This window comes from Heloderma suspectum, chromosome 5, assembly GCF_057233095.1.
Source record: "Heloderma suspectum isolate Gila_16-S chromosome 5, 16-S_ref, whole genome shotgun sequence".
NCBI lineage: Eukaryota > Metazoa > Chordata > Lepidosauria > Squamata > Helodermatidae > Heloderma > Heloderma suspectum.
In genome coordinates this window covers 192,281,817-192,309,576 of record NC_139462.1, presented here as the reverse complement: position 1 = coordinate 192,309,576, position 27,760 = coordinate 192,281,817, and the positions used below count along the sequence as shown (strand labels likewise).

Genomic DNA, 27,760 nt, shown 5'->3' with positions numbered 1-27,760 from the left:
TCATATGAAATGTAAAGGAGAAAGCTTCCCAATGTTCTCTTATGGACAAGCAGAATCTACTTCTCCATACCAGATGTGTAATATGATTCACCCAGATGGATTCAGCTGTGCTGTCTTTTATGGATACCTTATTCCCACAGCGTTGCAGAAATCAAGGGCCTTAGGAGACACTTTGGCAAAACATCTGGAATATGATTCCTTTCTTCTCCACAGCTATAGGTAATGGGGAGATGTTGTTGGCTCTTTAATAAATGCCTTTAATGACTTACAGCCATGTAGAGGAAAAGGTTTGCTCCTGCTACCTGATTACCACTACTGGTGCAATGCTTCTTGACTTTCAAGGTCCCACGATGCACTAGGCACATTCTGCCAGTGGAAGTACAACGTTTCCCAGTATAATCACCAACTGGTGGTAGTGAAGATCAGCAAGCAGCAATTCTCCCTATCCAATTTGACAGGCACAATCAGCAAAGTATTGTTAATAGTTATATTTCCATTTCCATATAATACACTAAAACATCAAATGAATTTTAAGTAATGTGTTTCTATTAGCATTGTTATCCATCTCTCTTTCAAAGATGTGTTTTGTGGACATACATAATTTCCAGTGTCATTGATAACTGCCTTCTTAAAAATTCCTTCCTACTTTTTTTTTTTTAACCAAACAACATAGATCAAAGACATTTCATATATGAGAAATTGTATTTGATAAATCACGCAGAAGAGGGTCCTGAAAGAAGTTAAATTGCAGCTGCTTGTTTGATTTTACTGCAATAATTGAGTCAATATCACTTTAGAAAGCTTATATGGTACTACTATTTAGTCGCTTTGATTCCTGTCAAGCTTCATGAGCATTTTTTTTAATGGTCATGACAATGGAAGCCAGTGACCTAGAAAAGATTCTTCGTTGTTGCTTTGGGATATAATGTAGCTCAACTGTCTTTAGATGACACAGTGAAGAAACAAAAATATACCTTTTACCTTTTTCATCCACTCTAGTTTTGTCATAGGAAACCGAGCCAAATTTATCCACATGAAATATATCATTTCAACCTTTTTTATATTAGCTGGAATTAATAAAGAATCTAAAATGTTTAGCCTGTTTAACTGGAACTGTTTCTCTTACAACAGCATTTGGTACTTTTGAGGAAGATAAAAATAATGACATACCTGCTAGATTTAAACTAGACTATTATAGTAACAAATTAAAGGTCTTCTTGTGTAAATATAGTGGCCTGCTGAAACAATTTGCTTTACTTTCTGGCTTACTGTTATCCTCGACAAATCCTACATTGTGATTTTGATTTTTTTCCCCCAGAAGAGATTACATTTCAGAAGATCTACTACATTTCTGTTCAATTCCAGTAGGTCTTGAATGTTGTCTCCCAGTTCAGCCCTTTTCAGAGGTTTGTGTGGATACAAAGCCTTTGTTTCAGCTAGCAGATTCTTCTGTCCCATCTCTCCATACTCTGTTGTCATGCTGCTGTGGTTCATCTGCTCTGTCTCTTGGCATAAACTGGAATCCTGATCATGAGGAATTATCTCTGCCATCATTTTGACCTGGACTTTTGCTATAAAGAGTTACCAAACACTGTAAACACAAGTTATTGAGAGACCTCTAAGGCAGGAGTGTCAAACCATTTTTGGTCCAGGGGCCAGATTTGCCTCTTAGACCAATCTGGAGGGCCTGATGACATCCAGAAGTGAGGGCCCACCCCTGAAGCCCCTCCACTCCCAGACGCCATCTGGTCCCAGCCCCACCCATTTTACTTTTCTCCATGAAGAGAGAAAATGTTCTTCTCTGCATGGAAAAAAAGGACTCTGACAGCGCTGAGAGGAGCTGCTGTCCAAGCTCAAGCTGAGGCTCCAGCTTCATACAGTGCTTGTCCCTCATCTAAGGCTTCAGTAGACTGCCATCAGGCGCCTATTCTATTACAGCTTCAGGAGAACCATAACCAGGAGTTAAAACAATGTTGCTATTCTGAGATTTAGGACTATACTTGGAAAATGTAAAACCTGAGACCAGACCACCTCCTTAACTGCTGTTAAACACTGAAAAACACTTTGGTGGCATGTGACCATGACACTTTAAAGCTAGGAAATGTAAGGCATACTAGAAGGCCCAGGAAGACTAGTGAACAAGCTTTCACATAGAATACCATGTTTACTAGAGAAAACACAGTTTTCAATAGTTACTATCTTCAGAAAGTAACGTCCTAAACAGAGTATTCCACATTGAGATGTTACATTGGATTTTAGCACACTACTAACATGAAAGGGCACAATCCATTAGGAAGCACTCTTGCACAGCACTTACTCATTTCAGAGGGATTTGCTTAAGAGAATTTGCCGGTCGACTTTGCCTATCATCTGCATGTTCCTAATATGTGACTACACCGGTTATTATACTTTCTGTTTTCTTTAATCATACTGTATGTCTCTTAATACCGTCTTGCCAGTACTAAAGGAGATGTCTAGTTCTAGTTATCTAGTAACGGGAAGTATATAATTAGCTAGGTTATTGAAGTGTTCTTATGCTTCAGTGGCTACTTCTTTTAGGCAGTGATTCAGAACATTATGCCTCTTTTATGCAGGCTTCTATCTGCATAATAAGAACTGGAATATATTTAAATATATTAGAAATGTTCTCCCCTCGAATACAAGTTTATATTTCCAGTGTAAACTGCTTTAAAGTATTGGTTATGCTGGTAGGCTGGAACATAGCAATAACATGTACTGTTGATGGCCCCCAGTGCAGCAGGGACAAAACAGGTTTTTACATATGAGCAAGAGGCTGCTGGAAGAGCAACCCAGTTTGTGCTTTGGATGGGCTCCGTTGCAAATGCAGTTGTGTCAATAAGGACTAATTCACATGAGTGTATTTTTCAAGAGACAGCTTCAGCTATTATATATGATAGTTTTCCTGCATGGAACGTTAATGCAATATCCATTAATTTATATAAGCTGATCAAGTGATGTTATCGTTGTGCTTATAACATATGGGTGTCTGTCTGTTTATGCAGTTAAATAAAGAGCAAAACAATTTACACAAGCTAATCAACAGCTCATCTAACTGTTGCTTCTGTGAATAGGGCCTGGGCTATCCTGGCTTTGGCTCCTTCTGTGTCCCTGGCCCTTATCAGAGACTCCCATAGCCCCTCTTGGCTACTTGAGGGGTCGTGGCCAAGAACAGTGCTGGCAAGTTGGGAGCACAGAGCCATTTGAAACAGCTACATAGATTCAGGAACATAACTGCCTCTTTCAGGAAGATATATAGATTGGGGGGGGGGGGCGTTGTAGACTCCTACCAGGTAGCCATGTAAACCTCTTTGCCCACTTCATTTAATGTGGGCAGGTCCACAGCCATACTGACTTAATCTCTTGAAGTCAAAAACCAGCAGCTAACAGACCTGTGTATTTTTTGGTAGCTCCTCTTGTCTTCTGTGTATCTGGGAAGTTTCAGCTGTTGTCTTCCCAGGCTTTTCATGTGTAGAAAAGGCCAAATATCTCATTTCCCAGAGCAGGCTGTTTTGGTTAGTGGGCAGTGAAGAAGCACTTGGAGGACTGGGATGCAGAGGAGCAGAAGGGGAAGGGAAGCAGTTGAAAGGGAGTAAGGCCGTGTGTGTGTGTGTGTGTGTGTGTGTGTGTGTGTGTGTGTGTGTGTGAGAGAGAGAGAGAGAGAGAGAGAGAGAGAAGAAATAAGTGAGGTTTCTATCTCCCCTGCATGAGTTTATGATGTAGGTTCTTGTTGACCTTCGGGGGACAGGCATAATGGAGGTTAATATGTTGACTCCCATAGATTTCACTCTGATTTTCTCCTAGCCTTGTATGTTCTCTGTACCTAGTTATTTGGTCTCTGCATCATTTTGGATGAGGTCATTTTAGATACCTTTTTTTCTCCTTTGGAAGTCATCATTGGCACCTTTGCATATGCCACACTGCATTCCAGTCTGCTTCTCTCTATGACTTCATGTCTGACAAATTACTCAGCAGAGGGGATGCTCTTGAGAAGTGTTGCAAATTGACGCAGAATCTTAAGTGCCTTTGAAGAATTTGCAGCACCAGCACGTCAGATCAAGCAACCTATCCCACAACGTCAGAATATTTCTGAAATTAAGGTCTGGGTCTGCCACTTCAAGTTCCGTGATAGCAATGTGGGGACATAAATGAAATAAACATATGAAATAATTTAAGGAAAATTAAAAACATTTATTCCTAATAATTCCTAGCTACCTAGTACATGTGAATTTGGGATATGGATGTGCGTTAACTGGCTTTAGAGCAGTCTTCACCACTCTGCTGCCTTCCAAATGCGTTGCACTGCAACTCCCATCATTTCCAGCCAGCATGGCCAATTAATGGCCAGGAATGGCCATGCTGGCCAGGGATGATGGGAGTTGTAGTCCAACACATCTGGAGGGCAGCAAGTTGGGACAGGCTGCTGCATAGATGTAGAAAATGATTTTGTCTGTGAATCTCTGCCTTTCATAGCCTCTTACTGAAGTATTCTTTCCACTTTGAGTCATTTTAAAACCCTCCTTTGCTTTTGAGATTTAGCAGACTATTGATTGAATTACATGATGTGCCAGTGTCCACAAGACTTGCAGTCAGAATAAATTTAATAGTAATTAAAATAGCTATTAGACCCATGTGCTTTCATGATGGCAGAGGAAAGAAATTATAGCAACTATTACCTCTAAGATTGTCGGGGAACAATGGAAATGTTCAAGAAAATACAGAGACGAAGGGGGAAAAGGCTGTGCCTATAACATATGGGTGTCTGTTCATTTATGCAGTTAAATAAAGAGCAAAACATCTGGGCATGCACTGCATGCCAAGGAGCACTTAATATGCCAGGAATCTTTATATTTGCACCAAGTGATTAGAACATCACAGGCTTGCAGTGACATATTTAATATAAAATTTGTTCCCTGATTTTGAGGGGAATGGAAGGAATGTAGGGAGCAGGACTTTAAAAGGTGGGTGGGGGTCCACAGGTCCCTTTAGGTGCATGCAGTTGCTTCCAGACTCGTACCACGGTTTTGTTCCTCCACCTCACACTACCTTTCACTAGTTCCACACACTGCATTGGAGGCTGCTGCCCTAGGTCCCTTGTATTTCAGGACCAGTGTGAAATATATTACAGGAATCCTCTCTTTAGACGGGGGTCCTTGGAAGCTCCGCTGGGTGTGTGTGGTGCTGCTTGCACGGTCCACTGGATCCAACCTATAGTATGTAATACCATTTACTTTGTCCTTTCAAATATCTTTCCTCCATTGATTTGTTACATCAAGCTATAGCTATCTGAGATCAAGGGCTTTATAGACACTACTCCTTTACATACTTATCATTTTAAATAAAGCTCAAAGTAGTTCTAAACCAGTAAGGGAAGCACATGCATTAATGTTATAACCTGGAACACCAAAATCTAACTGTCCAGAGGCACCTAAACATTTATCTGAGAATGGACACCTGGGCTGCTGAAAGGGGGGAGAAACACAATTTTCTCTCCTCCTTGTGTCCTGCTTGTAAGCCCTGGCTGTTGCTTCCTCCTACTGTTACAGGGAAAGCAGAACATACCAAAAAGGAAAGGATCCCTCCTCTCACTGGTGTACTCAGGTCACCAACTCTCCCTTCTAGGAAATCTCACTAGCCCCGAAGTTTTGTAAAATATTTTTGCATACTCTGTATTATAACATTTGTGCTACATCATGATTCTAGGTCATTAAGGAAAACTGACAATAAAAACATATATTCATGTTTCATTTATTTATTTGCTTTTGGCATTTATTATGCTGCTTTCATGCTTGTGCCATAATAAAACTGTTAGTTTTTAGGGTGTTACATGACCTTTTGCTATATTTGGACATTTAGTATATGGTAAGGAGAAGATGGGAAATGACTTTTGTTCCCTGATGTTCTCCTCAGGTTTATAATTGGCAGAGAAAAGCCAGGACAAGTAAGTGAAGTGGCTCAGTTGATTAGCCAGACCCTAGAACAGGAACGTCGCCAGAGAGAGCTTTTGGAACAGCATTATGCACAATATGACGCAGATGATGATGAGGTAACATGTTTGTTCCTTCTCTTGTAACTTCATGGAATTCCCTTTCCTTGTCTACTTGCATTTCTTTCTCTCTCTCTCTCTCTCCCTCCCCCTCTCTCCCTCTTTGTCTGATCACAGTTGGAAACAGTTCCTTTTGCAAATGAAAAAGCGTTCCACCCTGCCTGACCATAATCATAGTCATGCTGTACACAATAGATTTCTCTTTAAATATGTAAAATTGTTATTGTTGAATGCAGAACTTTGGGAGGGTAGGAAGTTCACCCTGGAACTGAGCAGAAGAATGACACTCTTGAATACCAACTAGGGTCACATATTGTCCCTATGCACTATTGTGGTCCCCATTGTGGTTCGTGGTCGCCATTGCACTATTGTGCTGCTTTCAGATTCTTGTTAGAAGTCCTGAGAACCCTACTTTGATCTTTTAAAGGTTTTCAGTCCTCACCATTGCAGACCAGTGGCCAAACGTGCTAAAGTATTACAGATAAGGTCGGGGCAGGAGAAAGATCCCCAATTTTCATGCTGCCTTTAGGCCACTTCACTTTAATTCATGTGGTGAAATTAGATAGGAAACATAGGAAGTTGACTTCTACATGTAGGTCACTACTGTCAACACTAACTGGCAATGGCTCTCCAGAGTTTCAGGCAGGATTCTTTCCCAGCCCTACTTGGAGTTGCCTGGAATTGAACCTGGGACCTTCTGCCTGCAAAGCATCTGCTCTGCCACTGAGCTATGGCCCTTGCCAGTTCTACATGGTGATTATTTCTTGTGAATGCACATCAGTGTGATGACAGTTGGTATTTATCATGTCAAGTGAGTTTCATGGTTCTCAAGCTTTGGTAAATACCAGCTGTCACCACATGGTAGTACATTCACATAGATTTACCACATTAAATTCACAAGGAAAACTTATCTAATGATAGTTTTCCCATGTAAAAAAAAAATTGCATTTGTTTAGCAGTTGTTTTGATAGCCTGGAAGTGTTTAGAGCCTTATGGGTTAAAATGAGCATTTTAATTTTCCAAATACTTCTCAGAGGTAGCTCTCATGTAAAATGCATTACATTCCACAAATCAAGCCTGGATGTTACCAAAGGAAGAATAACTGGCAAGGTTATCTCTTGCCAGAAGGTGTTGCAGCTAGCACACTCACAAAAGTTGGTGCAAAGTGCTCTGCACCACGTGGAACTCCATAAGCCAGAGGTGGACAACTTGGGGACCTCCAGATGTTTTGGCTTACAACTCCTGTCAGCCCTAGCTAGCATAGCCAATGGTAACCAATGACTGGAGTTGCAAGCCAAAACATCTGGTGGCCACAGGTTGGCAATGTTGCCATGAGCAAAGCTGGATCTAATAGCAACACCAAGCTGCTGTTAGATCCACTTTTGCATGGTAATATGTGACTTGGTCTTAGATTTTCAGAGTGTAAAGGCCCCTTTCACACAATACTTTGGTACTGGGATTTTGTCCAAGGGTGAGGCCATAGGGCTTGCTTGCATCCTTCCTACCCCATTTCGTCTCACTGTGGTGTGTAAAAAACAAACAAACATCTAATCAGTAAACAGAGAGGTCAGAAACAACTTAAAAACAAGAGGTCAGTCCTAAAACTCCTCAACCTGACGGGTCATATCTGCCTGGTGGTATAATCCTAGGGATGAAATATTGCCTACACAGGCTCAACAGAATAATAATTTCAGAATAAATGCCAACATGTCCATTCATTGAAGCCTGACTTTTCCATTTTCATTAAAATGATCTGGGAAATTACAGGCCAGTTAGCTTAACATCTGTTCCAGGTAAATTGGTTGAAACCACTATTAAAGATAAAATTAGTAAGCATATAGAAGGACAGGAACTGCTGAAAAAGAAGCAGTATGGCTTCCACAAAGGTAAGTCCTGTCTCACTAACCTTTTAGAATTCTTTGAGAGTGTCAATAAACATGTGGACATGGGTGATTCAGTGTACATTGTTTACTTCGACTTCCAAAAGGCTTTTGACAGAGTCCCTCACCAAATTGTTGTTGTTCAGTCGTTCAGTCGTGTCCGACTCTTCATGACCCCATGGACCATAGCACGCCAGGCCTTCCTGTCCTGCGCTCTCTTCTGGAGTGTGCTCAAGTTCATATTCACTGCATCAGTGATGCTATCTAGCCATCTCATCCTCTGCTGTCCCCTTCTCCTTTTGCCTTCAGTCTTTCCCAGCATCAGGGTCTTTTCCAGAGAGTTTTCTCTTCACATTAGGTGGCCAAAATATTTGAACTTCAGCTTCAGTATCTGTCCTTCCAATGAGCACTCAGGGTTGATTTCCTTTAGGATTGACTGATTTGACCTCCTTGCAGTTCAGGGGACTCGTAAGAGTCTTCTCCAGCACCACAGTTCGAAAGCATCAATTCTTCAGCTCTCAGCCTTCCTTATAATCCAGCTCTCACAGCCATACATTACTACTGGGAAACTTTGATTAGACGGACCTTTGTCGGCAAGGTGATGTCTCTGCTTCTTACTATGCTGTCTAGGTTTGCCATAGCTTTCCTCCCAAGGAGCAAGCGTCTTTTAATTTCATGGCTACAGTCACCGTCTGCGGTGATCTTGGAGCCCAAGAAAGTAAAATCTGTCACTGCTTCCATTTCTTCCCCTTCTATATGCCAGGACGTGATGGGGCCAGATGCCATGATCTTAGTTTTTTTCATGTTGAGTTTCAAACCAGCTTTTGCACTCTCCTCTTTCACCCTCAACAAGAGGCTCTTGAGATCCTCTTTGCTTTCTGCCATTAGGGTGGTATCGTCTGCATATCGGAGGTTGTTGATAATTCTCTCAGCAATCTTAATTCCGACCTCTGATTCATCCAACCCAGCATTTCTCATGATGTACTCTGCATATAAGTTAAATAAGCAGGGTGACAATATGCAGCCTTGTCGTACTCCTTTCCCAAATTTGAACCAATCGGTTGTTCCATGTCTGGTTCTTACTGTTGCTTCTTGACCCTCGTACAGGTTTCTCAGGAGACAGGTAAGGTGGTCTGGTAATCCCATCACTTTAAGAATTTGCCACAGTTTGTTGTGATCCACACAATCAAAGGCTTTAGCGTAGTCAATGAAGCAGAAATAGATGTTTTTCTGGAATTCTCTTGCTTTCTCCATGATGCAGCGAATGTTGGCGATTTGATCTCTACTTCCTCTGCCTCTTCGAAACCCCGCTTGTACTTCGAGTAGTTCTCGGTTCGCATACTGCTGAAGCCTAGCTTGTAGGATTTTGAGCATCACCTTGCTGGCATGTGAAATGAGCGCAATTGTGCGGTAGTTTGAACACTCTTTGGCGTTGCCCTTCTTTGGAATTGGAATGTAAACTGACCTTTTCCAGTCTTGCGGCCATTGCTGAGTGTTCCAAATGTGTTGGCATATTGAATGCAGCACTTTAACAGCATCATCTTTTAGGATTTTAAATAGCTCAGCTGGAATACTGTCATCTCCACTAGCTTTGTTGTTAGTAATGCTTCCTAAGGCCCACTTGACTTCACTCTCGAGGATGTCCGGCTCAAGTTCAGTGACCGCACTCTCATGGCTATCAGGGACATTCAGATCTTTCCTGTATAGTTCTTCTGTGTATTCTTTCCACCTCTTCTTAATCTCATCTGCTTCTGTTAGGTCCCTGCCTTCTTTGTCCTTTATCATGCCCGTCTTTGCACAAAACGTTCCCTTGAGATCTCCGATTTTCTTGAAAAGATCTCTAGTCTTTCCCATTCTGTTGTTTTCCTCTATTTCTTTGCATTGTTCATTTAAGAAGGCCTTCTTGTCTCTCCTTGCTATTCTCTGGAACTCTGCATTCAGTTGGATATATCTTCCCTTTTCTCCCTTGCTTTTCGCTTCCCTTCTTTCCTCAGCTACTTGTAGAGCCGTATCAGACAGCCACTTGGCTTTCTTGCATTTCTTTTTCTTTGGGATGGATTTCGTTGCTGCCTCCTGAACAATGTTACGGACCTCCGTCCATAGTTCCTCAGGCACTCTTGTCTATCAGGTCTAATCCCTGAAATTTATTCCTCACCTCCACTGTGTATTCATAAGGGATATGATTTAGGTCATACCTGAATGGTTTAGTGGTTTTCCCGACGTTCTTCAGTTTAAGCTGAAATTTTGCAACAAGAAGCTCATGATCTGAGCTACAGTCAGCTCCAGGTCTTGTTTTGACTGACTGTATAGAGCTTCTCCATCTTTGGCTGCAAAGGACATAATCCATCTGATTTCGATATTGACCATCTGGTGATGTCTATGTGTAGAGTCGTCTCCTGTGCTGTTGGAAAAGCGTGTTTGCTATGATCAGCGTGTTCTCTTGGCAAAACTCTATTAGCCTTTGTCCTGCTTCATTTTGTACACCAAGGCCATGCCTGCCTGTTATCCCAGTGATTTCTTGACTTCCTACTTTAGCATTCCAATCCCCTATGATGAAGAGGACATCTTTTTTTGGTGTTAGTTCTAGAAGGTGTTGTAGGCCTTCATAGAACCGATCAACCTCAGCTTCTTCGGCATCAGTGGTTGGGGCATAGACTTGAATTACTGTGATGTTGAATGGTTTGCCTTGGATTCGTACTGAGATCATTCTATCGTTTTTGAGATTGTACCCCAGTACTGCTTTTCCCACCCTTTTATTGACTATGAGTGCTACTCCATTTCTTCTAAGGGATTCTTGCCCACAATAGTAGATATGATGGTCACCTGAATTAAATTCGCCCATGCCTGTCCATTTTAGTTCGCTGATTCCCAAGATGTCAATGTTCAATCTTGCCATCTCATGTTAGACCACCTCCAGCTTACCTTGATTCATTGATCTGACATTCCAGGTTCCTAAACAATATTGTTCTTTACAGCATCGGATTTTCTTTTCACCACCAGACACATCCACAGCTGAGTGTCCTTTCGGCTTTGGCCCAGCCGCTTCACTCTTTCTGGCACTACTTGGAAATTCCCTCTGCTCTTTCCCAGTAGTATATTGGACACCTTCCGACCTGAGGGGCTCATCTTCCGGCGTCATATCTTTTAGCCTTGTGTTACGTTCCATGGGGTTTTCTTGGCAAGAATACTGGAGTGGGTTGCCATTTCCTTCTCCAGTGGACCACATTTTGTCAGAACTCTCTGCCATGACCTGTCCGTCTTGGGTGGCCCTGCACGGCATAGCTTACGGCTTCACTGAGTTAAACAAGCCCCTTCGCCACAACAAGGCAGTGATCCATGAAGGGATCACTTCATCCCTCACCAAATACTCCTGAGCAAATATAGCAGTGACGGAATAAGAGGAGAGGTCCTCTTATGGATCAGTAACTGGTTGAACAGAAAGCAGAGAGTAGAAATAAATGGAAAATTCTCCCAGTGGAGGAATGTAAGCAGTGGGGTCCCACAAGGATCTGTACTGGGACCAGTGCTTTTCACCTTATTCATGAATGATCTGCAATTAGGAGTGAGCAGTGAAGTGGCCACGTTTGCTGACAACACCAGATTTAGGGTGGTTAAAACAAAATGGGGTTGTGAGGAGCTCCAAAAGGATCTCTCCAAACTGGGAGAATGGGCATCAAAACGGCAAATACAGTTCAGTGTAAGCAAGTGCAAAGTGATGCACTTTGGGACAAAAATCCCAACTTCAAGTATAACCTGATGGGATTTGAGGTAGTGGTGACTGACTAAGAAAGAGATCTTGGGATTCTAGTGGAGAGTACGATGAAAATGTCAACCCAGTGTGCAGCAGCTGTGAAAAGGCAAATTCCATGTTAGATGTAATTAGAAAAGGAATTTAAAAAACCTGCCAAGATTATACTGCCCTTATACAAATCCATGATGTGGCCACGCTTAGAATACTGTGTACACTTCTGCTCACCTTAAAAAGGTTATTGTAGAGTTGGAAAAAATGCAGAAAGGGGCAACTAAAATGATGAAGGGGCTGGAGCAACATAATACTCTCCCATAATACTAGAACCCGTGGTCATCCCATGAAGTTGATTGGTGGGAGATTCAAGACAAATAAAAGGAAGTACTTCTTCACACGATGCATACTTAAACTATGGAATTCACTTCCACATGAGGTAGTGATGGCCATCAATTTGGATGGCTTTAAAAAGTGATTGGACAAATTCATGGAGAAAAAGGCTATCGATGGCTACTAGTCCTGACAGCTATGTGCTGTCTCCAGTATCAAAGGCCATATGCCTCTGTTCACTAGTTGCTGGGGAACATGGATGGGAAGGTGCTATTGCACTCATGTCTTACTTGTGCGTTCCCCATACGCAGCTGGTTGGCCACTGTGTGAACGGAATTCTGGACTAGATGTACCCTTGGTCTGATCTAGCATGGCTCTTATGTTCTTGTGACATAAAAATTATGTTAATTCTTTGCTACTAAAATAAGCAAGTTGCCTGTAATTCTCCAGCTCTGCAAATAGCATTAGCACTAAAGAAATTGCCTAGCTCTGAATGAGAGAGAGAGAGAGAGAGAGAGAGAGAGAGAGAGAGAGAGAAGCAATATATCTATTCTTTGCCAGAATAAAAATCCATAGCTAATATATTTTATTGAAACAGTTGTACAAGTTTTAGCCCGAATTTAAAATAATTCTTTTATTCAGGAGAATAAATACTAGCCCTGGTGTGACTCATACTTCTGTACATTTTGCTTTTCTTGCAGAGGGTTATGCTGCCTCTCTATTAAGAGTGGGGTTTGTTAATACACAGAAGTATTGTTATCTGCCCAGGCAGCGGATTACTTTTATCTCCCTGTAATTGGTTTTAAAGGTGGTGCTGTGTAAGGAGCTGATGCAGCCATTACCTTCTTTTGTTTTTTGCAGGCCCACTGTGTATAAGGGTACAAAATGCTATTTGATAACTTCTTCCCGGTTGTATTTTTCCCTTGTTGTTGGAGATGGAGAACTATGGTTTTCTCCAGATACCTGAATGTAGATTAGTGTACAACCATACAGTCCTTACTAAAATTACGAAGAGAGATCTTAGCTGCCGACTTCTTTGTTTTCCAAAAACACACATTAATCGTTTCCATGCATGCCAGCTTCTTAACTTCTGATTCTCTTAAAACACATGACTTTCCCAAGGTAATCAATTGTCTGCTGGATGAAGCATCATTGCATGGATTTGACTCACTGCTCTAACTCAGGCCTGTACACTGTGCAGATTCTGGAATGTTGGTGGCCCACCAGATCCTGAAAAAGATTTATTTTGCAGCCCATCGGGCAGGACAAACCTTTGGAAGGTTTTGCTTTGGATCTCAATTTTGATCTTATAGAACTGTTGGTACTTAACCATTTTAAATGCATTGTGGAAGAATTACTTTGTAAAAAATATATAGTTAAGGCAGTCTTCTCCAGCCGGGTGCCCTCCAGATGTTTTGCACTACAACTCCCAGAATTCCTGACCATTGGCCATGTTGGCTAGGGCTGTTGTAAGTGGAAGTCCAAATCATCTGGAGGGCACCAGGTTGGGGGAGGCTGAGTTAGGGGCTAAGACGTAGCCTCTAAATGTTCCCCTCATGTCATTCATGTGAAGATGTTCAACTAGTCCTTTGGAACAAAACCAAAATAAAACATAAATGGTAGCAAATACTAGCAACTGCTATCTCCCAGAATATTCCTCTTGAAGGACAACAAAAGATCTCTGTCACTTTCACTTCCCTGTTTTGATGAAATTGACAATTCTCCATTGAAAGAGACCTGACTGAGGGCTATGAGTAGGAGGAGGATAAAAGAAAATAGTTCCATTTGGACATACTCTGTTAGTCCTCACTTCTTTGTAGATGATCGTAGAGCAGGTGTGGAGAACCTGTGGCCCTTCAGATGTTGTTGGACTCAAGTTCCCATCAGCCTCAGCCAGTATGAACAGGGTGATAGAGTTGGTCCAACATCATCCAGAGGACCACAGGCTCCTCACCCCTGCTGTAGAAGCTAAACAAAATACATAAGGTTTATTTATCATAATATTATTACATAGAAGAGTTCTTATTGTTTGTTATCAACTGTTTTAGAGTACTGAGAGAGAATTTCATGGAACCTCAGGCAACTACAATAAAATAACTGTTACCTTAAAAAGGTTTGTGAAGAAAATAACTTGTCTGATTCATCGCTTCTTATGCTATACTAATGATTTTTTTTAATATGTGGCTTACTAATTCAACAGCTAGTCTTGCTACAGTCCCTCCTTCATTTATTCACTTGCAGGCCAAAACATGATTCCTTCTTGAGATGTGTTCTCCTGGGTTTGTCTGAGGTTAATTTGAGTGTGACTGGAGTCATTTGAGTGTGACTGGAGTCACCTACATTTCTCTTTAACCCAGAAGATAGGGGTTTGTTAAACAAAATGCTGGAAATTTTGACCTGGCTGTACTGAAGATAGAAGCTACTGGAGATTCCCAGGAAATATGTCATTTGAGCAATGTATTGTGATGCAGTAACAAAGCAAAAATGGTCCTTAACTATATTTAAGTTTTATACATTCAGGTTTTTATTTGTAAATGGTGACACTGTCTTTGTTACAATGTTTTTAACATCTGCCATTTCTAATACTAAACTATTTTTATTGTGGGTCAATGAAACACCAAACAAGAACTTATGGGGAGAGGTGTGGCTCTTCCTAGTTCATATCTCTCCTGTAAGTTCTACTTACAACTAGAATCTAGTACCAGAATTTAGTACAGGAATGGGTGAAGTGATGTAATTATGTTTGGTACTTCCATATCCTCTGCAAGTGGCACCTAATAAGTTGGAGCTGGGGATGTCACATCACACATTTTATTGGATGCTACCAGGGAGGGTCAGTGATAGTCACACATCTCCCTAACATCTAGCTAAGCCCTTAGTGGAACCTTAGAAAAGGGGTGGGGTCCTTCAGTGAAAGTGTGTACTTCTATGCTTTACTTTTCTGAACTCAGTAGAGCATCTTGGCAGTCAGTTGTTAAGGATACAGCATTAGCACATTAAACTTCAGAAGTAATTTTCATAGTCATGTCTATGGGAATTTAACAGGATAGAATCCAACAGGCCTCAGTGGGTCTTACTTCTGACTAGACCTGTAAAGGATTGCAATGATACTCTTGCAAAGAATAATTGAGAAGACACATTGAAGATATGTGTGTGAGAGAGAGGGCGGGCATGAGGCTTTTTCAAATTTACTTTAGAAAATCTCTTATATTTCTGTGATACAGCTCTTGCTGTATTTCCATGTATGAAGATTAAAAAACTGATTCTATACAGTAAAAGCAGTATCTGCAAAAAGATAGTTAATCTGAAAAACAGTAACAAAAGCACAAGCCACTATTTTGAACCACCACAGATAATGACAAATGAAGAGTATGAAATGCTTTTTAAAAGACAGAGACTAATGTCCAAATTGTTATGTAATACTAAGAAATAGATTAACACAAAACAGCAAAGCATCATATTCATATGTTTTACTGCCGTATAGTTTCAATCCAGTAATGGTTAACATTTTTAATATGGAGGGCCCATGTTTATGACACAATTGTATTGGAGCCACAGTACAAGAAGGTTTTTTCTGTACCTGTGGTCTGTCATTAGGCGGGATGGTGCATGATCTGGTCATCTGCCTGACAGAGTTGTTGTGAGGATAATATGGGACAGCCTTGTGCATGCCTCTGTGAACCTTATACAGGAAGGATGGGACCTATGCAAAGAATAAATAAGTAAGTAGAGAGATAGCATGCAATGCCTGTAGTCCAAGCCATTAGAATGCTGCTGTAGCTTTAGGATCTAGAACATGCATCTACCTGTCATACTATCCAAGAGATTCTATCCTCTCCTTCCTGCCACCAATGTCTTTTCACATTCACTTGCGTTATTTATTTATATTATTAAATTTATTAATCGCCCATCTGGCCGGTCACCCAGCCACTCTGGGCGATGTACAGCGTATAATAAAAAGTTTAAAACAATAAAATTCTACAATAAACATGTTTTCTAAAATACCCTGTTGTTCAGTCGTTCAGTCGTGTCCGACTCTTCGTGACCCCATGGACCATAGCACGCCAGGCCTTCCTGTCCTGCGCTCTCTCCCGGAGCGTGCTCAAGTTCATATTCATTGCATCCGTGATGCTATCTAGCCATCTCATCCTCTGCCGTCCCCTTCTCCTTTTGCCTTCAGTCTTTCCCAGCATCAGGGTCTTTTCCAGGGAGTTTTCTCTTCGCATTAGGTGGCCAAAATATTGGAGCTTCAGCTTCATTATCTGTCCTTCCAATGACCACTCAGGGTTGATTTCCTTTAGGATGGACTGATTTGACCTCCTTGCAGTCCAGGGCACTCGTAAGAGTCTTCTCCAGCACCACAGTTCGAAAGCATCAATTCTTCGGCGCTCAGCCTTCCTTATAGTCCAGCTCTCACAGCCATACATTACTACTGGGAAAACCATAGCTTTGATTAGACGGACCTTTGTCGGCAAGGTGATGTCTCTGCTTCTTACTATGCTGTCTAGGTTGGCCATAGCTTTCCTCCCAAGGAGCAAGCGTCTTTTAATTTCATGGCTACAGTCACCGTCTGCGGTGATCTTGGAGCCCAAGAAAGTAAAATCTGTCACTGCTGCCATTTCTTCCCCTTCTATATGCCAGGAAGTGATGGGGCCAGATGCCATGATCTGAGTTTTTTTAATGTTGAGTTTCAAACCAGCTTTTGCACTCTCCTCTTTCACCCTCAACAAGAGGCTCTTTAGATCCTCTTCGCTTTCTGCCATTAGGGTGGTATCGTCTGCATATCGGAGGTTGTTGATAATTCTCCCGGCAATCTTAATTCCGACCTCTGATTCATCCAACCCGGCATTTCTCATGATGTACTCTGCATATAAGTTAAATAAGCAGGGTGACAATATGCAGCCTTGTCGTACTCCTTTCCCAATTTTAAACCAATCGGTTGTTCCATGTCTGGTTCTTACTGTTGCTTCTTGACCCTCGTACAGGTTTCTCAGGAGACAGGTAAGGTGGTCTGGTACTCCCATCACTTTCAGAATTTGCCACAGTTTGTTGTGATCCACACAATCAAAGGCTTTAGCGTAGTCAATGAAGCAGAAATAGACGTTTTTCTGGAATTCTCTTGCTTTCTCCATGATGCAGCGAATGTTGGCAATTTGATCTCTAGTTCCTCTGCCTCTTCGAAACCCAGCTTGTACTTCCGGTAGTTCTCGGTTTGCATACTGCTGAAGCCTAGCTTGTAGGATTTTGAGCATCACCTTGCTGGCATGTGAAATGAGCGCAATTGTGCGGTAGTTTGAACACTCTTTGGCGTTGCCCTTCTTTGGAATTGGAATGTAAACTGACCTTTTCCAGTCTTGTGGCCATTGTTGAGTGTTCCAAATGTGTTGGCATATTGAATGCAGCACTTTAACAGCATCATCTTTTAGGATTTTAAATAGCTCAGCTGGAATACTGTCATCTCCACTAGCTTTGTTGTTAGTAATGCTTCCTAAGGCCCACTTGACTTCACTCTCTAGGATGTCCGGCTCAAGTTCAGTGACCGCACTCTCATGGCTATCAGGGACATTCAGATCTTTCCTGTATAGTTCTTCTGTGTATTCTTGCCACCTCTTCTTAATCTCATCTGCTTCTGTTAGGTCCCTGCCTTCTTTGTCCTTTATCATGCCCGTCTTTGCACAAAACGTTCCCTTGAGATCTCCAATTTTCTTGAAGAGATCTCTAGTCTTCCCCATTCTGTTGTTTTCCTCTATTTCTTTGCATTGTTCATTTAAGAAGGCCTTCTTGTCTCTCCTTGCTATTCTCTGGAACTCTGCATTCAGTTGGGTATATCTTCCCCTTTCTCCCTTGCTTTTCGCTTCCCTTCTTTCCTCAGCTACTTGTAAAGCCTCATCAGACAGCCACTTGGCTTTCTTGCATTTCTTTTTCTTTGGGATGGATTTCGTTGCTGCCTCCTGAACAATGTTACGGACCTCCGTCCATAGTTCCTCAGGCACTCTTGTCTATCAGGTCTAATCCCTGAAATCTATTCCTCACCTCCACTGTATATTCATCAGGGATATGATTTAGGTCATACCTGAACGGTTTAGTGGTTTTCCCGACGTTCTTCAATTTAAGCCGAAATTTTGCAAGAAGCAGCTCATGATCTGAGCCACAGTCAGCTCCAGGTCTTGTTTTTACTGACTGTATGGAGCTTCTCCATCTTTGGCTGCAAAGGACATAATCAATCTGATTTCGATATTGACCATCTGGTGATGTCCATGTATAGAGTCGCCTCTTGTGCTGTTGGAAAAGAGTGTTTGCTATGATCAGCATGTTCTCTTGGCAAAACTCTATTAGCTTTTGTCCTGCTTCATTTTGTACACCAAGGCCATGCCTGCCTGTTATCCCGGTGATTTCTTGACTTCCTACTTTAGCATTCCAATCCCCTATGATGAAGAGGACATCTTTTTTTGGTGTTAGTTCTAGAAGGTGTTGTAGGTCTTCATAGAACCGATCAACCTCAGCTTCTTCGGCCTCAGTGGTTGGGGCATAGACTTGAATTACTGTGATGTTGAATGGTTTGCCTTGGATTCGTACTGAGATCATTCTATCATTTTTAAGATTGTACCCCAGTACTGCTTTTCCCACCTTTTTGTTGACTATGAGTGCTACTCCATTTCTTCTAAGGGATTCTTGCCCACAATAGTAGATATGATAGTCACCTGAATTAAATTCGCCCATGCCTGTCCATTTTAGTTCGCTGATTCCCAAGATGTCGATGTTCAATCTTGCCATCTCATGTTTGACCACCTCCAGCTTACCTTGATTCATTGATCTGACATTCCAGGTTCCTAAACAATGTTGTTCTTTACAGCATCGGATTTTCTTTTCACCACCAGACACATCCACAGCTGAGTGTCCTTTCGGCTTTGGCCCAGCCGCTTCACTCTTTCTGGCGCTACTTGGAAATACCCTCTGCTCTTCCCCAGTAGCATATTGGACACCTTCTGACCTGAGGGGCTCATCTTCCGGCGTCATATCTTTTAGCCTTGTGATACGTTCCATGGGGTTTTCTTGGCAAGAATACTGGAGTGGGTTGCCATTTCCTTCTCCAGTGGACCACATTTTGTCAGAACTCTCTGCCATGACCTGTCCGTCTTGGGTGGCCCTGCCCGGCATAGCTTATGGCTTCACTGAGTTACGCAAGCCCCTTTGCCACAACAAGGCAGTGATCTGCCTGAACAACCACGTTTTTAATGCACAACGGATGCTCATTAAAGAGGGGGCATGGCGGAGTTCCCTAGGGAGGGAGTTCCACAGAGTGGGGGCCACCACAGAGTTCCCTCGTCCCCACCAGTCTAGCTGTCCTGGCTGATGGGACAGAGAGAAGGCCATCCGAGGCTGATCTTGTTAAGCGGCCTGTCTGGTGTTGCTGGAGGCGCTCCTTAAGATAGGCTGGGCCGGAACCATATAGGGTTTTAAAGGTCAAAACCAACACCTTGAATTTGGCCCAGAAAACAACTGGTAACCAGTGCAACTCCTTCAGCACTGGAGTGATGTGATCTCGCCGGCGGCTGCCTTTAATCAGGCGAGCCGCCACGTTCTGTACCAGCTGCAGCTTCTGAACCGTCTTCAAGGGTAACCCCACGTTATTTGCCTATGCAAAATTGTTTGATTCGTGTGTGAACTCTTATGTAGTAAAGCCAAGTCTTTCGTAAGCGACAGAGGTCAGAAATGTTTTAATCCTTTGCTTCCAAGACAGGGGAATATGCCACAGATGAAGATGAGGATGACATGGGGCCTGTCCTCCCAGGAGGCGATATGGCCATTGAAGTGTTTGAGCTCCCTGAAAATGACGACATGTTTTCCCCAACGGAACTGGACACCAGCAAACTGGCTCACAAATTCAAAGAGGTATGTTAGAGATCTTGGAGTGAGTGAGTATCCAAATAATATTATTGATTCACATTAATTGCATTCTTCACTGATGTGGATTCTTCTCTGTGAGTGATTTAATTGATTTCCCACTGGCTTTCATAATCAATATATGTAAATGGCTTGAGCAGGACTTCTCTTTTGCCAGTTCTTCTTAAATGTCCATTGCTGTAAAGGTAATGCTGTCATTTTGACAATGGCCCATAAATAAGCTAATGCTAATCACTGGAACAAAAGCTACTTTCCTAAAACTACTTACTGAATAAGTCACACTGATTTCTCTGGAACTAGTCAGGAGTAAGTTGTGCAGACATTGCAGCCAAAGCATCAATTATAAATCCAATCTCTTCGCAAATATTAATTTCATCCTGCTGTCTTATTTTCAGTTAAACAAATCAGTACAGACAATTGATTATCCTAATCTACTAAGTTTAACCAGAGACCACAAGTCTTAAACAATGCATTGAAGACATGTGTGTAGCCTCCCATTTTAAATTCAAATTAAGGCTGCAGTGCTGTGCAAACTTGGCTGGCAACAAGCCTCGTTTAACACAATAGGATTTATCTGAGTAAATATGCATAGGATTGCCTTGGGCTTTTCCCCACTCCCCAAATCTTATCAACCACCCCAGATAAACATTGCAATACAATACTTATTGTATTTAAGAATGATGGCTGGCTGGAGAAATGAACATGTCACCAGTTAAGGCCAGATGGCTTCATGCTGCAAAACAAGACAGGACTGTAAGGTACTGCTCGCTGTTCAGTGAAGACATACAGCCAACAGGTGCTATATCTTAGCTTTCCTTCACATGTCACATTTCCAAAAGGATATCGCACTTCCACGTACTCAACATGTACGTGAGCTAGTGTAGTGGTGAGAGTGACGGACTGGGAGCTGGGAGATCCGGGTTCTAGTCCCCATTTGGCCATGGAAGCTCACTGGGTGACTTTGGGCCAGTCACAGACTCTCAGCCCAACCTACCTCACAGGGTTGTTGTTGTGAGGATACAACAGAGAGGAGGAGGATAATGTAAGCCGCCTTGGGTTCCTTGCAAGAGGAAAAAAGGTGGGATATAAATGCAATAATAAATAAACATGTTCATTGTGACCTGTAAAAAGCATGCCCACATATTTCACCCTATATCAGGGGTGGGGAACCTGGGGCCCTCCAGTTGTTGGACTCCAACTCCCCTAATCCATGACCATTGCCTATGCTGGCCAGGAGGGATGGGAGTTCCCCACCAGGCCCCATGTAGACAAAGTGAAGCACACCTGGAAAAACAAATGCTTGTGCTTTCATCACACGTGTGTAAATGGAAGTTACACAGCAGTTCCCGATTTAGGAATGTTACCTGAGGAGGAAATTTATTTGGTGAGAAGATGACAGTAGTGCCTGCATTCTGCATAGCGTGCTTCCAAAAACTGGAATAGTTCAGTATTATTAGTAATAACTGGGAATAGCTGGGATGGTACCCTAGAAAAAAATTGGAGAATACGTAAGGGACTGACATCCAGAAGCATGAGAACCCAGTCCAACCCCCTATTCAATGAAGGCTCTGCACTGCAGGGTGCAGCAACTGCATCCGTAGGAGAAGACCTTCTAGGCTCTGCTTAAGTAACTCCAGCAAAGTAAAACCTGGCACAGGGTGCTCTTTGGTTTATCAATGAGACAGTCTTGCTGACTTCTAATTCAATAGATGCTGTCTTGAGATTCAGTTATCTGATGGTGCAATCCGTGTTCACTGTTTATGTTTATTGGGAGGCCCTGTCCTAGTAGCATAGAAAACATCTGTACCTGAGCAGATTGTTAACTTACAAAATTGTTCAAAGCTCTGTTTTGCATTATTTACTGAAAAGGCTAAATATAGTTCACTTGCTTATAGAATTATTTTAGAAAGGCAATTAGAGATGGCTAAAAGTGATGTGGTGAACTGAGATTTATGGTTGTGCGGTGAAAATACAGGACCTATTTGCTGAACACCACACATGACTGGAGCAGAATGTTAAGTAGACGCTAACTGAGCCTTACCCAACCTGGTGTACCTCAGATGTTTTCTGCTACAGCTCCCAGCATTCCTGACCATTGGCCATACAGCCTGGGGCTGATGGGAGTTGGAGCCCAGCACCTGGAGATACCAGGTTGAGGAAGGCCGCACTAACTGTTTGGATTTCCAACAGCCACCACACTGCCATTCCTCTGTCTAAGTTGGTCTGTGGAGTCTGAGGAGATTGTGAGATTGTTTCTAGTTCAAATAATAGATTTCAACAATAGGAGATGAAGGAGAAATAATTGTAAGCTTTGTCTGGTTTTTAAAGCTAGGTGTTTTGGGCTTTCCTGTTGCCCAATTCATGCAGGGCAGCATACATTTCATGGGATTTACAGGACCAAGTTATCTAGGATTTATAGGAGCAGGTTATCTGAAGGACCACCTTTTCCAATATGAACATGCCTGGGTACTGAGATCTGTGGGAGAGGCCCTCCATGGCTTCCTGCCAATATCAGAGGTTATCTGGTGGGCAAAACAAGAGGCCTTCTCAGGGTCTGTACCCAGGTTTTGGAACTCCCTTCCTAGGGAGGGCCCATGTAGCCTCCATCCCACTGACCTTTTGCCAGCAGGCCTAAATACCTTCTTTTTTAGCCTTCTTATCTGATTTTGATCTCCTAGTGTTGACCTGTTTTTTAGTACAGCTGGTCACTGTATTTATTTGTTCCTTTTTTATGTGAGTACTTTTGTATCTTGATTGCTGTAATTTTGAGTATAGACATGGACCTGATATTATGTGTGAGGAGGTAGAATATGCTATAAGGAATACAAAGGAAAAAACGGATGTTGGCCCTGATGGGATACCAGCTGAACTACTCAAGTTAATTGAAGGGGATGAAATACAGCTCTTGGTACATTTGTATAATACTATCTATAAAACTGGTATCATACCAAGAGAATGGCTTAAAGCAACATTCATAGTACTGCCCCAAAAAGGCAATGTTAAAAAATACTCCAAATATAGATCAACCTTATGTGTCATGCATTAAAAATATTTCTCAAAATTATTCACAATCAAATGTATAAGAAATTAGAATTGTATATAAGTGAAACAGAGTTTGGATTTAGAAGTGGGATGGGAACAAGATAAGCTTTATTTGGCATTAACATCTTAATTCAAAGATGTGTTGATATGAATAAAGACATATTGGGATTTATTGATTATGAGAAGGCATTTGATAAAGTTTGTCACCAGTGATTGATTGACATACTGAGAAAAGCCGATATCGATAGTCAGGAGATACAGATTATAGAAGATTTGTATTGGAATCAAACAGTCTCAGTTCATATAGATGGAGAGTTATCAAAGAAATTGCAAAGAGGAGTAAGACAAGGCTGTGTCCTATCGCCTATGCTGTTCACTTTATATTCAGAAGCTATATTTAATGAAGCACTTGCTAAACAAACAGCTGGCATAAACATCAATGGAAAAATAATTAACAGTTCGCTATGCTGATGACACCATAGTAATAACAGACAATATATCTGACTTACAAAAATTACTAGAACAGATTAATAAAGTAAGTAATGAGTATGGCCTTAAAACAAATAAACAAAATATATGGTGATAAGCAAAAAGCCTTTTACTGTATTTAATATTACAATAAATAACATGCCAATTGAGCGAGTCACAAAATACAAATACCTAGGAACTTTGCTCAATGAAAGAAATGAACAAATATAAGTGATAAACACAGGAATGAAGATGGCAAGAACGGCATTTTTTAAAATGGAATAATTATGTAATCGGGACCTTAATGTTGCAGTAAGGATTTGGATGATAAGATGCTATGTGTTCTCAATATTATTTTATGGAGTGGAGGTTTGGACACCTAAGAAGAACAATCTGAAGAAAATTGAATCCTTCGAGATGTGGATATACCAGTGCATGTTGAAAATACTGTGGACTGATCGAGTAACAAACGAGAACGTACTATAGAATCATGCAGAGTAAGCAAACGAACAGAATTGGTAAAGATCATCAAGAGAAGAAAGTTACAATACCTTGGTCATATTATCCAAGGCGAAAAATACGCTATTCCCCAACTCATTATACAAGGGAAAATGGAAGGAGAAAGATCAATAGGAAGACAATGAACATCATGGTTAAAGAATCCGAGGGAATGGTTCAGCTCAACAATTCAGAACAGCAGCATCAAAAATGAAAATAGCTGTAATGATAGCTAACTTCCGATAGGAGACAGCACCTTAAGAAGAAGCTGTAATTATTTAATTTTATTTGATTTGCATGATTTATTGCTGTTAGCTATCTTGCTGTTAACCATCTTGGATGCCTTAGTATGGAAAGGCAATGTGGGTATATATTTTAAAAAACAACAACCCAGCTATCACCTTGCAAATCAATTCTTACACTTCAGCTTTCCCATGCAGACAGAACTTAGATTGTGCAGGAAGGCCAAAAGAGAGACACAACTTGCAGTCCTTAACGGAAAAGAGTAAGGAGGGAGAGTGGTTTCCTGCATATTTTTGCAGTTCATAAATGTCTCCATTCTCCACTGCAACAGAGAAAGCAGGAAAACATGAGCATGGGGAGTACTGTGGAAAAGTGGCGACAAGTTCAGTCTCCTAAGGGGGAAGGAGTATGCTCTGCAGACATACATAAATAGTGCAAATTGATGTGTATATACAAAAAACAAGTGTGGCCATAAAGTATGTGCATAGTATGGGACTGTGACCCCCCCCCCTTGAGATAGTGAGCGGGTACGTGCACGCACGTGTCTGTCGGTGAGAGAGCGCAGACACGCACACAGGAAAACTGTACTGGAGAAATATTTACACTTTACCTCCAGTTTTAATCCTAATTTTTATTTTGGAGCTGGGATAGAGTTTTCCCACAGCCAGATCCGTATCTATCCTGAATAGAACCTCATGTCCAGGGATGGTGCTTTCATCTCCGACATTTTTGCAGGGAAGTAGGAAAACCAACTGGGCATCTCTTTAAATCTTTTTCAGGTTGAAGGTCATACAACTGTAGGTCGAGGATCACATAAGCTTTCCTTTTTGCTTGCAGTATATATGTGTGTGTCCTTTATGGTGTTGAAGCCTTCTAATAACCTGTTTCTGTGTTAGCTGCCCTCTATGACATACCTGCTTAATCTGTGCAGTGAGGCTTTCTAAGAATGTTTGTGTGCGCTGGGACATTCAAATCAGGCTGGCTAACAGAGTACAACAACTGGTATTTCCTCCTCCTTCAAGACATTCCAGGCAGATTGGATATCCTAATCTGATATTCTGAGAGACTGGCCAGCAACACTTTTTCCTTAATTAACTTGCATAGACTGAGTCATTTTCCAGGCTAGATATTTTAATTTACAGTCTACTGCACTGCAGCACTTTTGTGGGCCTTCTGCTGTATGTACAACAGTATTCATCTTTTTTGCTAAAAGAAAATATTGGAGCAGTAGCATTTGCAGCTCACTTGTTCACTTTGTGGTTTTGCATTTTCAGTTGCAAATCAAGCATGCAGTTACAGAAGCTGAGATTCAGAAGCTGAAAACGAAGGTAAGGATGATTAGTGGCTACTGAACTATTCCTATTTTTAGCTGCTATAGGCTGTATCCAAAGCAAGGAAAAGAAAAGTAACTTGTCATTGAGAATAGACATCAAAGGAAAGCACTATGTACAGTAGCTCAGGAAAGCTTGTTTTGGTAGAAATAGTATATGTGAGCCTCAGTGAGAACAGGAGGAGTATTGTTGCAAGGAAAATAGCTGCAATGACATAAATTTTAATTCCTTTCCCACATTATAAGATCACTAACAGAAACGATAAAACATTTGCTTTTCATATATAGGAGAAATTGCTCCCTTAGTTCTGAGAAGCACGAAGTGTAATATTTTATTGTTGTATAGAAAAAAAGCATGAGGCACTTAAACTGATTTTTAGAAATTCTACTTCCAACTTTAACAGGTTTATTGTTTATTATATTAATTTGCTTGTCTTATGCATAACCTGTTTGAGGCATTCATTTGTCATATTTGATAATGTTACATTTCAGAATGAAGTTCTTTTCAGTTTATCTGCCTTGCTGAATTTGGAGGATTGTTGCTGCTGTTGCTAATTAAGTTTTAAGTTGTTTTTTAAACTCTGAATGACAGCATAATGTTTATTTCATCATTGATGTGTTTGAGACTGGTGCATAGGGACTGATATAAATGGAAATTCTAGCACCATTCATTTTTTCCTATTATGATTTCCCCCTCTGCTTTCATTTTAAAAACTCTGAAATTTTCTTACCAGATTAAGGTCTGATAATAGCAATAGAAATCCACGTATGTGGAATCTGATACCTTTGAAAATCTTATTGTCTTCAAAGGTTTTTGCCTTTGGCTAGCCATACATCTGTGATTTGTAATACAGAAATCTTTGCTGTATTTTTTCTATGTCTCATCTCCCCCACCCCCTGATTTCTAAAGAAACCAAATTATGCTTGCTTTAAGACCCACTGAAATTAATGGAAGTTAAACCCACAATTAAAGGCTTAGCTGGTGATCACTTTTGATTTTAATAAGAGTAAAGTATATCCACTTCCTCTGGATTGTGTGCAACGTTTTCTTAAGGCTAAGATAATAACAACTTTTAAATGTATTACCTTCCTTGTGATTTTGCCACTTCTTCAGAAGCAAATACTGAATATGATCTATTAAAGAACTGGTATTTAAACCCTTTAAAATTAGAGCCAAGTTTTGGTTCCACAGTAGGAGAGCATTTAAATTGAAAAGTTTAAATGCATAGCTTAGTTCTCAGTACTGACCATTCGTTATTACACAGCACCTTATATAGATATGACGTCTCATTATGTTAATGTTGCACCATAAATATGTCAAAATTACATTTATTTCATCTGTCATGAGACTATTTTTTAATTTGCCTTGTTTATTTAAGTATTTATATACCGCCTTCCAGGTCTATACAGCCCAATCAAGTCAGTTCATATGATTTTTTTTAAAGCATGATACCATAAGCTAAAAATTAAGAATGAAATACAAGTTCACAGTAAGAATGAACATTAAACAATTCAGTAAAAAACCAAGCAGTTATGAGCAGCAACAATTTAAAATTACTCTTTAAATGCATGGGCCAGCCTCACATTAGTCCATTAAAAGCAGTTGTAAACAACCTGGTCTTCAGAGACTTTTTAAAAGCAATCAGTCAGGGGAGCCAGGCACATTTCCTGCAGGCTCCAAAGCAATGGGTCCACCACAGAAAAGGTCCTGTCTCTTGTGCTCACCAACCTGATGCACAATCCTGGTGGACATTTGCTCAACCACAGTCAAACTTGGAGCCTGAGCAGGTTCATATAGAGTAGGTGAGCCTTTAAATAACCTGCTCCCAAGCAATTGGGGTCTTAAAGGAAATCACCAGCATTTTAAATTGGGGCCAGAAATGCACTGGCACATATTATAAGACTCTGAAAAACGCAGATAATTGTATCTTCTTCATTTTAAAATCAAGCTGCAATGGATGCTAAGTGGAAAAGTGTTGTTGTTCAGTTGTTAAGTCGTGTCCGACTCTTCGTGACTCCATGGACCATAGCACGCCAGGCCTTCCTGTCCTCCACTCTCTCCCGGAGTGTGCTCAAGTTTTTAGCCTTGTGATACGTTCCATGGGGTTTTCTTGGCAGGAATACTAGAGTGGGTTGCCATTTTCTTCTCCAGTAGACCACATTTTGTCAGAACTCTCTGCCATGACCTGTCCATCTTGGGTGGCCCTGCACAGCATAGCTTATGGCTTAGCTGAGTTACACAAGCCCCTTTGCCA

The 27,760-nt window shown here is 41.3% G+C and overlaps 1 protein-coding gene across 5 annotated transcripts in view; it reads left to right on the top strand.

The window, feature by feature from the left end:
- Positions 1-27,760, top strand: part of PPP1R9A (protein phosphatase 1 regulatory subunit 9A) — a 189,435-nt gene that overhangs the window by 110,610 nt on the left and 51,065 nt on the right. For all 5 annotated transcript variants that reach the window (XM_084858772.1, XM_084858771.1, XM_084858769.1 and 2 more), the window contains exons 6-8: positions 5,929-6,064; positions 19,757-19,912; positions 25,450-25,503. In XM_084858772.1, the coding sequence (XP_084714898.1) occupies positions 5,929-6,064; positions 19,757-19,912; positions 25,450-25,503 (346 nt within the window). The remainder of the gene's footprint in view (positions 1-5,928; positions 6,065-19,756; positions 19,913-25,449; positions 25,504-27,760) is intronic.